The 12685-nt window shown below is 45.4% G+C and overlaps 1 protein-coding gene across 6 annotated transcripts in view; it reads left to right on the top strand.

Moving 5' to 3' along the window:
• Window positions 1-12685, top strand: part of NFRKB (nuclear factor related to kappaB binding protein) — a 38885-nt gene that overhangs the window by 22653 nt on the left and 3547 nt on the right. For all 6 annotated transcript variants that reach the window (XM_072822703.1, XM_072822702.1, XM_072822698.1 and 3 more), the window contains exons 14-24: window positions 900-979; window positions 1080-1126; window positions 4005-4065; window positions 4488-4662; window positions 5547-5653; window positions 6059-6182; window positions 6390-6469; window positions 6613-6833; window positions 6947-7217; window positions 8031-8243; window positions 9999-10766. In XM_072822703.1, coding sequence (XP_072678804.1) covers window positions 900-979; window positions 1080-1126; window positions 4005-4065; window positions 4488-4662; window positions 5547-5653; window positions 6059-6182; window positions 6390-6469; window positions 6613-6833; window positions 6947-7217; window positions 8031-8243; window positions 9999-10766 — 2147 coding nt within the window. The remainder of the gene's footprint in view (window positions 1-899; window positions 980-1079; window positions 1127-4004; window positions 4066-4487; window positions 4663-5546; window positions 5654-6058; window positions 6183-6389; window positions 6470-6612; window positions 6834-6946; window positions 7218-8030; window positions 8244-9998; window positions 10767-12685) is intronic.

Below are 12685 nucleotides of genomic sequence, written 5' to 3'. Positions count from 1 at the left end.
CGGGCTTCACACCGACCAAGGATGTGGAAGGAGTGATGGGAGAAGAGGATCAGGCTGTAGGGAAACTGATGATGAAGGAGCATTTCTAGAAGGCAGAGCAGGAATAGGAAGCTTCCAGGATAAGAAAGTTCAGCTCTTTCCGGGCATGGTGGTAGCGTGCCTGACTAGTGGGAGCAGGTAGGAGGGCCCCGAAGTGCCGTCGCAGCTGCCTTTGAAAAGGGTAGGCCCTGGGGGGCTGCATTCTCCCTCCATGCAGACCCAAGTATTGGTAGTCTCTGTGGCTTCTGGTCTGGGCAGGAGACACAGGTAGGCACCGTCATGTGATGGAAGATGCCGCAGGAGCTGGAACAAACTAATGGGGAGGGGGCTGCGGAGCGGGGGTGCTCATCTCTGTAGGCAGGTCAAGGGGGTCAAGCCTTTCTCCTGCCTGGGGGCCACCACTGCTGTGCCAGTTGGTACAGTGCCTGTATTGCCCCACTAACGAGAGGAAGCCTTTTCTGACCCCCCCACCCCCTGAGCATAGGATAATGTCCTAGGGTATGCTTCCGTGATACCCTTTGTGACCCCTTCTCCTTTGAGATTTTATTAATGTGTATTCTTTTCTCACCTGACTGTAAACTCCCTGAGAACAGAGACTGAGTCCCTGCGTAACCCTGCCTAGCCTGCAGTGCTTGGCACATGGTGGCTACTCAGCGAATACTTAGGGAATGAGTGATTTACTTAGGGAACATCCAGATGCTGGTCAAGGCCGTACAGGCTGACGGGATAGTAAGTGCAAAGGACCATTGCCCTGTAGGTCCTGATGGCCGCAAGTAAGGAGAAGGTGAGATTTTCAGTAACATCTTAGATTGTTTTTTTATCTCCATTATTGTTATTTGCCTTTTTTGTTTTTCTGATAGGTCAATCTCAAGATAATGAAAAGGAATTAGCTGCACTCTTCCAGCTGTGGCTAGAAACCAAAGACCAGGCTTTCTGTAAGGTACAGTTTTTAAGAAATAACCAAATCTTTCTTGCTGGGCTTCTGGAGTCCTTAACTTTAAAGCCAAAATTTATTTACCTGTTATGTTTTCCTTTTCCAGCAAGAAAATGAAGACAGTTCAGATGCCACAACACCTGTTCCTCGGGTGTGAGTATAATACTCTTATGATGGCTGGTAATCCATGAAATGACAGTTTAAGGTAGTTCCTTGTTTTGCTGACATTTTTAAGTATGGTAGAGCCATAGTGAACTTCAGAGTTCCTAGTTGTCTGCTGATTCTTCCCAGCCATAAAGTACCTGAGAAGGGTAACCCTCCCATCAGTAAAAGTGGCCTTCTGAGCATAGTGTCCTGAATTGGGGAGAGGACTGCGTAGTAGAGTCTCTGAGGGGGTTGTGATCCACCTTGTAGGAGGGCACACTCCTTTCCCTGAATTGTTCAGTTCCCCATTTCAGAACTGTCTGTCTCATTCTGCCCATGAGGAAATTGAGGCATGAGGTTAAGTGACTTGCTGAAGGTTAGTGACAGGACCTGGTCTAGAATGTAGGCCTCTTGACCACTAATCCTGAGCTGTTTATATCATGTCATTTCATGTGGCCGTTTTCGGTCTGACGTGCACCCCCACCCCCAGCATTGTTGTGATACAGTTGACGTAGGCTGTTGTGTAAGTTTGAGGTTGTACCGCATGGTGATTTGATACACGTATGTATTATGAACCAATGACTGTAGTATTAGTTACATTCATCATGTCACATAATTATCAGCTCTTTTTTTGTGGTGAGAGCATTTAAGATCTCTCTTAGCAACTTCTCCGTGTATGAAACAGTATTGATAACTGTAGACATCATGCTGTGCGTCAGATCCCCAGAACTTACTGGTCTTCTGACCGGAAGTTTGTACCCTTTGATCAGCCTCCCCCCATCTCCCCCACCCACCAGCCCTTGATAACTACCGTTCTATGCCGTTTCTGTGACTTTGACATTTTTTTAGATTCCACGTATGTGAGGTCATACAGTATTTGTCTTCCTCGTCTGATTTTTTTCGCTTGGTGCAGTGGGCCCGTCTGTACTGTTGGCAAATAGCAGGATTGCCGCCTTTTCTTTATGGCTGCATAATATTCTGTCTTATGGATGACATACCACGTTTTCTTTGTTCATCTATTGATGGGCAGTTAGGTTGCCTCTGTGTTGAAGCTGTTGTAAATAAGGCTGCAACGAACACAAAGGTGTGCCTATCTTCACGAGGTAGTCATCTCATTTCTTTCAGAAGTACCCAGAAGTAGGATGGCTGCATCATATGATAGTTCTAATTTTTTTTAATCTAATCTTTTGGAGAATCTCCCTATACTTTCTGTAGCAGCTGAAGCAGTTTACATTCCTACCAGCAGTGCACAGCAGTTCTCTTTCCCCTGCATCCTTGCTAACACTTGTTATTTTGTATCTTTTTGGTAAAAGCTATTCTAACATGTGTGAGGTGGTATCTCATTGTGGTTTTGATATATGATTTGCAACTTTTTCTCTCATTTGGTAGGTTGCTTTTTCATTTTGTTGTTTCCTTTGCTGTGTGGAAGATGTTATTTGGAATAGTCTCACTTACTTTTACTTTCATTGCTTGCGTGTTTGTGTCATATCTAAAAAATTGTTGCTGAAACCAGTGTCTAGGAGCCTCTGTCATAATGTTTCCTTCTAGGGGTTTTACAGTTTTAGGTGTTGGTTTAAGTCTTTAATTCATTTTGAGTTAATTTTTGTGAGTGGTATAGGATAGAGGTCCAAATTCAGTCTTTCCCATGTGGTTATCCAGGTTCCCCAATGCAATTTATCGAAGAGACTGTCCTTTCCCTGTTGACTATTCTTGGCTGCATTGTCAAATATGGAGCCTTTGGGTTGACCATATACATGATGGTTCATTTTTGATTTTTAATTCTGTTTCATTGGCTTATGTGTCCGTTTTTATGCCAGTGCTGTCCGATTTTGACTATTACAATTTTCTAATAAAGTCTGAAATCAGCAAGTGTGATGCTTCCCAGGATGGCATTAGCTGTTTGGGGTTGTTTGTGGTTCCATATAAATTTTAGGATTGTTTTTTTCTATTTCTGTGAAAAATGATATTGGGGTTTTATTAGAGATTACACTGAATTAATTGGTGGGTGATTTTTGGGTAATTGGACTTTTTTTTTTTTTTAAGATTTAGAGAAGAGCAGCAGAGAGGAGGGAAAGTCCCAAGCAGACTCCCTGTTGAGTGCAGACCCCAACACAGGGCTCGATCTCACAACCCTGAGATCATGACCCCAGCCAAAAGCAAGAGTCAGATGCTTAACTGACTGCGCCGCCCCTGCACCCCAGTAATATGTACATTTTAACAGTATTTTTCCAATCCACGAAATAGGCAATCTTCATTTATTGTGTGTGTGTGTGTGTGTTTTCAGTTTCTTTAGTCAAATTCTTAGTTTCTAGTGTACACACACATCTTTCACCTCCTTTGCTAAATTTATTTCTAGATAGTTTATTGCTTTGATGCTGTGGTATGGTTCTTTAGGACCCTGAACACCAGCACAGAGGGCCAGCTGAATGTGGCAGGACCGTTGCCTTACGTAACGGGTGTAGAACTCCGTTTCTCTTGGGAGGAGAAAAACCATCCTTGTCATGTTACAGTTTGAAGTCCTTTGTTCCTCCAAGGCTGAATTTTTTTTTTTTCTTTTTGCCATTCGATGGGGTTTATTTAGCAGTAGTACTGAAAACGTAAAAATATCAGCCTATTTCTCACCTATGTAGTAACTTTCTGGATGTCTAAGTAATTTTCAGAAATCTAGGACTTACTTGGTAGGATTTGGAAAGTGGACTTTTGACCTTTGCAGTAATTTTCAGAAATCTAGGACTTACTTGGTAGGATTTGGAAAGTGGACTTTTGACCTTTGCAGGCACAGAGTAATAATGAAGGGACATTTTTTCATGGTGCAAAGGACTGTTCTGTTCTGGGTACTGGAGAAAAGGTGATGGAGGGTGATGATACAAAATCCTTTATATTTCAGAAGAACGGACTATGTGGTGCGGCCCAGCACGGGGGAGGAGAAACGAGTTTTTCAGGAGCAGGTAAGAGATCACTAGCACCCAGTGAAAATCACTTCATCTGTGGGGCCATGCAGAGAAAGCTCTGAGCCTGAGTCTCCTTGAGCACAAATTCTTCGAGGAAACTCACACCCTTAACCTTAGATATTCTGTTGGTTGAGATTGTTTGCTGGGGGGTGGAATTGGTGTGAGGAAAGGGAATGCGAAATGTTTCGATGGGCTTTTCTTCCAGACAGTAAAATACACTTCTATTTTTCTCTGTGTCTCTTTGCTGGTGATTAGGGCTCGAGATGATCCTTTTCCCACTGTGGTTGGCTGTGGTATTCCTAGTGGGATACCCCGTTTTCTTGTCTTAGTCTCTCCAGGCTGACCCTTTACTGTATGAGAACATTAGAAAGAACCCCACTGATTGTGACTTAAGGGCCTTGTCTGGTTTCTCTTGGTAGGAGCGTTACAGATACAGCCAACCCCATAAGGCGTTCACCTTTCGCATGCATGGCTTCGAGTCTGTAGTAGGGCCTGTGAAGGGTGTTTTTGACAAAGAGACCTCACTCAACAAGGCTCGGGAGCACTCCCTGCTGCGTTCTGACCGGCCTGCCTATGTCACCATCCTGTCTCTTGGTATGTGTCATCTGTCTCTTGTCAGGGATTCCTTCTTTCTCCAACCAGCTGTCTCTCCCTCACCCCCTGGAAGAGCTCTAAGGGTCCGATGTAGTTTTAGGAGGCCTTAGAATTTGGGAAACGAAGGGAGAATTCTATCCCCAGAGACTAATGCCAGGAATCAGTGTTTTTTCCCTGATGTCTGAGCTCACATTTATTTTCATGCAGGAATTTTTCACAGGCCAGTGAAATAGCTTGTTTGGGAATTCGCTTTCTCCAGGCTGATTCTGTTTAAGATGAGATTTTTAACCTTTTTTGTGCCATGAAGCTCTTTGGTAGTGTAGTGAATCCTGTCTCAGGATTTTGTCTTTAAATTCATAAAATGAAATGTGTAGGGTTGCAAAAACCAGTCTTTATTAAAGTATTTATCAGAATGTTAAATTTATGATGCAGAAATAAATGTTTTTTATTATGGTATTAAATGACAGCCTCCAGCAGCAGGTCTTATATCTCCTGTAATTTTCAAATAGTGATAAGTAAAAATGATATTGTGATGGGAAATTGTCCACAGCAGCTGCGATGTGATATGAAAATATTTGATTTCTGATCACATCGCTGCCAATAGATTTGTTACCTTTTCTCATACCTGAAGGAAATGCTAAATTTCAGTCAGATGTATGAATCTTTTTCCCACCCGAGCTGATGGACCTTAGTGTTGGCTGCAGGTGTGAAGAGTACAGGACACTGCCCCGTTACTGTCATAATAGATGATAACGCTGAGTCTGATTAAAGCAAAGAGACACCTACTCAGCAAGCTACTCCCCACGAGAGCAGGCTAGAGGGACAGTGCTCGTCACTGGCAGCCTTGCTTGACTCTTGGACTGTCCATTTCCCGATGCTATCAGTTCGAGACGCTGCGGCCCGGCTGCCTAACGGGGAAGGTACCCGGGCAGAGATCTGCGAACTGCTCAAGGACTCCCAGTTCCTCGCACCAGATGTCACCAGCACTCAGGTAAGATGGAAAAGAGATCGTGACTGTTTTGTTCCAGGATCCAGTTCCTTGTAAGGAAACTTACAAGGAAATATAAAGTGTAATAATTTTTTTCAACTGAATGAAGAAGAGGAAAGGAGAAGATCCTGAGAAATGTGACTGGTGATGACCTAAGACCTATAGTCAGCAGAGCACAGATTTGACTCTGCACTTCAGCTTCTTCTACAGCTGCTTAGTTCCCGGCTCCTGCAGGGGACCGCTCAGTCTCTCAGGAATCTTGTTTTGCCAAGAGATACAGTGAGCCATTGGCAGTACTGCCACCAGGCTGAGATAGGATGTGTGTGTCGGCTGCGACTTAACACCCAGCGATTTTTTTCTGGTGTCCAAGTCTGACTTGTCTCTTTTCCCCTTTGGTCTGGTTCTCAGGTGAACACAGTAGTGAGTGGGGCACTGGATCGGCTGCATTATGAAAAAGACCCGTGTGTGAAATACGACATTGGGCGAAAGCTGTGGATCTACCTGCATCGAGACCGGAGCGAGGAGGAGTTCGGTGTGTGAGGCTCTGAGTTGACTAGGGGTGCTTCTGACTCCCTCCCCCCAGTTTCGTTTTGCTTTTCAGTGATGTTCAGGCAGGATGGGAGTGATGTACAGGCAGCTATCTAGCTCCCTGGTGAGGCCACCAGCAAGGTCATGGAATCCTTATCCTTGCTATGCTGAGGTTAAACTCTTGCTGAACCTTAACCACTCTTGTTGACAGAGCGGATTCACCAAGCACAAGCAGCTGCGGCTAAAGCCAGAAAAGCCCTTCAGCAAAAACCCAAGCCCCCATCCAAGGTGGTAAGTGACCTCTGGGAGCCTTACTGGTGTCAGAGTTGGTGGCAGCTAGGCCTTCTGTGAACTCAGTGCATCGGGAACCGCAGGGCTGTGCCGTCGCTTGGGGACTCTGTTAAACTGCACCCGAATTTCTCTTCTGCCTGTAGAAATCCGGTAGCAAGGAGAGTTCCCTGAAGGTCCTTGGCAGCGGCCCCTCCGAGCAGAGCCAGATGAGCCTCAGTGACTCCAGCATGCCCCCCACCCCAGTCACACCTGTGACCCCCACCACTCCAGCTTTGCCTGCCACTCCGATCTCCCCTCCCCCCGTGTCATCTGTGAACAAAAGTGGTCCTACTACTGTCTCAGAACCAGCTAAGTCTAGCTCAGGGTAAGCTCTTCCATTTTTTTCTCCAGCTTTCTCTTTTTCCAGTAAAGGCCTTTCGGGTGTGTGGCTTAAGTTTGTTTTTTGTCACCCCCGCCCATTTCCTTGTTTCCTTATAGTGTCCTCCTGGTGTCTTCACCAACAATGCCACAGCTGGGAACCATGCTTTCCCCGGCTTCCAGCCAGACTCCACCAAACTCTCAGGCCGCTGCCCGCGTTGTGAGCCACTCTGGCTCGGCTGGACTACCCCAGGTGCGGGTGGTGGCGCAGCCTGGCCTTCCTACTGTGACTCAGCAGTCTGCAGGGCCAGCACAGACGCTGCCGCAGATGCCAGCGGGACCACAGATTCGCGTTCCAGCCACTGCTACTCAGACCAAAGTCGTGCCCCAGGTAAACAGGGACAGCGAACCTGGACCCCAAGGTGGTCTGATGAGTCCCGTGGGCAGGCTGTGGAGGGACCGAGGAGCCTTAGATCATTGTTGCTGCTACTGTTTATCACGGCAGCCCAGTTAATGTCCATAGCCGGGTAAGCATGACTAATAAGTTGTATTTTACATGCTGGGAATCAACTTCTGAGAAGTTCAGTGACTTACCCAGCATTGTAATGTCAGGACCTTTATGGAGGTGGCATGGGATTCTAAATCTCAGGCTCCTTCTGTTGTGCCTCGAGTCTTAGCCATACTGCTAACTAGTTGGGTAACTTTAGAGAAGGGTCTTAGCTCCTGTGGACTCAGTTTCCTTTACTGTGAAAGGGGCATAATGCTTATTCTCATTGTGGAGGAATAAAATGGGATGTGCAGTGTAAAGCTTTCTGAAAATTAAGATGCTCCACACAGATACAAGAACTTTACAGTGTGCACTTAAGAGTCTAGTGAGCTTGGTCAGCCCCGGTGGCGCAGCGGTTTGGCGCCGCCTGCAGCCCAGGACGTGATCCTGGAGACCCAGGATTGAGTCCCATGTCGGGCTCCCGGCATGGAACCTGCTTCTCCCTCTGCCTGTGTCTCTGCCTGTCTCTCTCTCTCTCTGAATGAATAAATAAATAAATCTTTAAAAAAAAAAAAGAAGAGTCTAGTGAGCCTTAGCACTGATAGAGTAGAAGTACTCTCAGGGACACGTCCTGGGTGGTGGCCGGCTGGAGACGGCTTGGTGTGCTGGGCTGCACCTCGGTGTCTAATCAAGCTCTCGGCTTCACACTTGAACTAGACAGTAATGGCCACCGTTCCAGTCAAAGCCCAGACCGCGGCGGCCACTGTGCAGCGGCCTGGACCTGGGCAAGCAGGGCTCACGATGACAAGTCTCCCTGCCACGGCCAGCCCCGCGAGCAAGCCGGCCACGAGTTCTCCCGGGAGCTCTGCTCCGAGTGCTTCCACAGCTGCTGTCATTCAGAATGTCACAGGACAGAACATCATCAAGCAGGTTGGTGGAAATCTCTCTGGGTGGATTTGACTCCTTCATCCTAAAGCTGGGGACAGTCGGAGGTCTTAATGATTTGTCTTCTTGATCGTTAGTTCGTGGGTATTTCAAAGTTGAATTCCTGCCGACGACAGCACAGGCTTCATAGATACCAAAGATTTCTTTCCTGTATAATTTAGCATTTAGTAGTTTCTGGATTTGGTGTAGACATTCCATGAATTTATTTAGTGAAAATTTTGCAGTTTAACATGATATACCTTTGTGGTGTTTTGGCTTATCTCTGGTAACAGTAGGATACACCTGCACTTGCCTGGCTGTGAATATACAAGGATGATCACTGAATTCTGAAGAATTGTTAGGCATTGGGGCTCCTGGCTGGCTCAGGGGAGCTTGTGACTCTTGACCCAGGGTTGTGAGTTTTGAGTTCTATTCACAATGGGTGCAGAGGTTACTTAAAAATAAAATCTTCAAAAAATAAAAAATAAAAAAACCTAAGAATTGTTAGGCACAGTAGCAGTGATAGATGTGGTTTTTGTGTGCTGATGCCATGGAGTATTGAAAGAAGGGAGTTGAGTGTGTCCTACAGCTTTGGGCTTGAGTGATTAGATAGACTGTGATATCATTTACTGAGATAGAAGAAAATACCAAGGTGCAGAGATGGGAATGCAGTCTGAGAGAATGGTGTGTTCATGAAGCCAGTACCTGTGTCAAGGGTATGAAAGTGGGAGTGACATGAGGCTGAACATTGATGACTCATTGGTTACAGGTAATGAGTGCACTTGACTGGCCACCAGTGGATTGGTGGCTGTTTGGGAATGGGTTCAAAAGAGAATGTAAGGTGAGGAAGTGGAGACCAGCAATGTAGGCAATTTTTAAGCAATTCTGCTTTTGACAAGAGCAGAGAACGGGCTGGAGGGAGGTGTGGAGTAAATGAGGGTCATCGTCTTTGTAGGTTGAGAAATGTTAAAGCAGGTTTGCATTCTGATGGCAGTGGTCCAGCAGAGAGGGGGAATTGCTCACGCAACAGAGAGAAGGTCCCTGAGGCTAGAAGAGTTGCATGTATTACACATGGGACATCGGCCTTGGATAGGAGTCAGGGTATGAATCCAGCAGGTCTGGCTCCAGAGCCCATGTCTTGACTTTTTAAAATTTACCTTATGTTAAAGGAAACACATTTTTTGAAACAGTTGGGAAATATAAATATATATTCTTAGATACTATTTACAGATGATTATTAGGTAATAACAGGTGGGGGCTATGTGTGTGACCTAACATGTGACCTCTCTTGGAAAATGTTCTGTGTACACTTAAAAAGAATGCATATTTTGCTACTTTTGGCTGGAACGTTCCATATATATCTGTTAAGCTCATCTGGTCTCATGTGTAGGTGATTATACTTTTTACTTTAAAAAGTCCTTTTCCAGGTGAGAAATGTGTACAGAAGTATTGATCAGCCAAATGATATATATTGGTTTACTTTAAAATATTCCAACTCCTCTGTCTACCCCTTCCCCCTAAAAAAGCGGGGAAGGACATAAAACAAGATTGGCAAAATGATCGCTTTGAAGTTGGGTGAGAATGAGTACATGGATTTGTTATACACTGTTCTCTACTTTTGTAAATGGTTACCAGTTTTCAAAACAAAAAGAAAAATGTCTGAAACACATATACCCAAGACATGGAGGTTTGTCTCATTACACTGCACAACCAGCTTAGCTCTGTGGACCCCCTTATCAGTGCTGTTTCTTCTCCATCCAGGTGGCAATCACTGGGCAGCTCGGCGTGAAGCCCCAGGCGGGCAACAGCATTCCGCTCACGGCCACTAACTTCCGCATCCAGGGTAAGGATGTCTTGCGACTGCCGCCCTCTTCCATCACGACAGATGCCAAAGGCCAGACGGTTCTGCGAATCACTCCGGACATGATGGCCACGTTGGCCAAGTCCCAGGTCACCACCGTCAAATTGACTCAGGACCTCTTTGGGACAGGAAGTGGCTCTGGGGGCAAGGGCATTTCTGCTACCTTGCACGTCACCTCCAATCCAGTCCATGCCACGGACAGCCCTGCCAAGGCCAGCTCAGCCAGTGCCCCTTCATCCACTCCAACAGGTACCACCGTGGTTAAAGTGACTCCTGACCTCAAGCCAACAGAAGCCTCAAGTTCAGCTTTTCGCTTGATGCCAGCACTTGGTGTGAGTGTGGCAGACCAGAAGGGGAAAAACACAGTGGCTTCTTCAGAAGCGAAACCAGCTGCCACGATCCGCATCGTGCAGGGCCTGGGAGTGATGCCCCCCAAAGCAGGTCAGACCATCACAGTCGCAACCCATGCCAAGCAGGGGTCCTCAGTGGCCAGTGGGTCTGGAACTGTCCATACTTCTGCGGTGTCCTTGCCCAGTATGAATGCTGCTGTGTCCAAGACTGTGGCCGTGGCCTCCGGGGCTGCAAGCACCCCCATCAGCATCGGGACAGGCGCCTCTGCCGTACGGCAGGTCCCGGTCAGCACCACGGTTGTTTCCACGTCCCAGGCTGTGAGTAACAGGTGGGGGGAAGAGTAGCCCTCACACTTAGGGTAACAGAAAATGCACCCTGTCTGTATCTCTTTGTTTGACCCCAACGGCTTACTTTTCTAATGAGCTCTTTTGTTTAATTTCAAAACAAATTTATGAAGTAGTGTATGCATACATTCTTATAAAGATTAAAACAGTACAGAAGTACATAGAATAAAAGATAACATTTCTTTCACTAGTCTCTACTTCTCCCTTCATGAGAGGTGATTACTATTGGTATCTTGGCATTTATCCTTTCGGTCCTTTTCCTGAGCATTCCCATACTGTGTGTATACATAGTTTAAAAAGAGAGCCCCGTGAGAGACCTTAAATCCGTATACTGTTCTGTGATTTGCTTTATTTATTAAAAAATCTGTTTGGGGGATTATTCTAGATCTGACGTGGATATTGACAGCATTCTTTTTAAAACAATACATGGTAATCCATCTTTATGGATCATGGATATGCTTGAACCTTTCTTCTTTTAAAGACCAAGGTTGCAGTGAACGAACATGTGTAAATATTTCTGGAGCGGAGATTCCTAGAATGGGTCAGGGATACACGTATTGAAAGTTTTGTTAAGTCCAGTTGTGCACCCAAAAAGACCATAGCACCTTACACTCCCATCAGAGCAGCTCTCCTTTCTCCCCCTACCCTAACCAGTGCTGGATATCACAGGTTTGTTGTTTGTTAACTTTAATTAACTGGTGAAAAAAGTTCTTTTTCTGTTTAATTTCCCTGATCTTGAGAGGGGTTGAGCATCCATTTTGGGATGTGCTGTCCAGTGGTGAATAAATCTTTGCCAATTTTTTTCTGGGGTATTTAGCTTTTTTATGTTGTTTGAGGTGGCTCTTTGTATCTTCTGTTAATTCTTGGTATGTGTAGAAAATCCTTCCTTCCAGTCTGTCATTTTTTAACCTTCCATATGGAGTCTTTGCTCTACAGGTATTTTATCGGATTAGATCTATCAACATTTTCTTTTATGGTTCCTGGGTTTTGTGTCTTGTGCTTTTCTGACTTCAGATTAGCTTTCATTTTTATAAGATATTTTCAGGGTTTTAGGAAAAAGTATAATGGATAATCCATTTGAAATATATTTCCTGAATGACATGTTGTAGAGATGTCATCTTATATTTCTTTATCTCAACATCATTGACTAGTTTATTCCTTACCTACTAATTTGAAATGCTACAGTTACAAAGCAAATTCCCATATCAACATCGGTATGTTTCTGGGTGCCTGTGGATAAGAGCACTGTTCTATAGAGTGGGGTGCATATGGACATTAATGAGCCCAGTTTTACTTTTCAAAGCAAGCTGTGTAGTAAAACCTCAGTAATTTGGGTAAAAGCCAGAGCAGTGGAGGAAGGAGGACATTAGTAAAACCAGCCGGCCAACAAACCTTGAAGCACAGTGTGGCTTAAAAGGAAATATTTATTTAGGTTCTCATATCACAAAAGTTAAATTACGGAAGCAAGGAAACAGTGTGTACTCGCACCACTTTTGTTTCTCTTGAGTTCTCTTCTAACGCAGAAATGTAGTAAGCCCATGGCATCTCCTTTCCATCACAGTCTAGACAGATATAACCCGAGAGCGTGTGAGGGGCACGAAGTCTGGGGTGGTGATTCTTTTCCTGGTCTAGTCACCTACCTAGGCTAGTTCACAGAGGGACAATTCTAGCTGGAGTTCCGGTGGTCTGAAATGTTGGAAGCAACTGAGGCATTCTTAAAATAAAACCATAAATAAATCCACCCGGAGGTACCATCTCAAGGTATTCGGTGGCCTGTTGACATCTTTGAGTGCTTTCTGATGGGCTGCACATTGTGAGTAAACTGGAGAGAGGGATGGGTAGCTGAGACACGGTTTTGCACCTGCGTGCCTGGCTTCTTTAGAAATAGCTTG

Source organism: Canis lupus, chromosome 3, assembly GCF_048164855.1.
Source record: "Canis lupus baileyi chromosome 3, mCanLup2.hap1, whole genome shotgun sequence".
Classification (NCBI taxonomy): Eukaryota; Metazoa; Chordata; class Mammalia; order Carnivora; family Canidae; genus Canis; species Canis lupus.
This window is presented reverse-complemented; position numbering and strand designations above follow the sequence as displayed.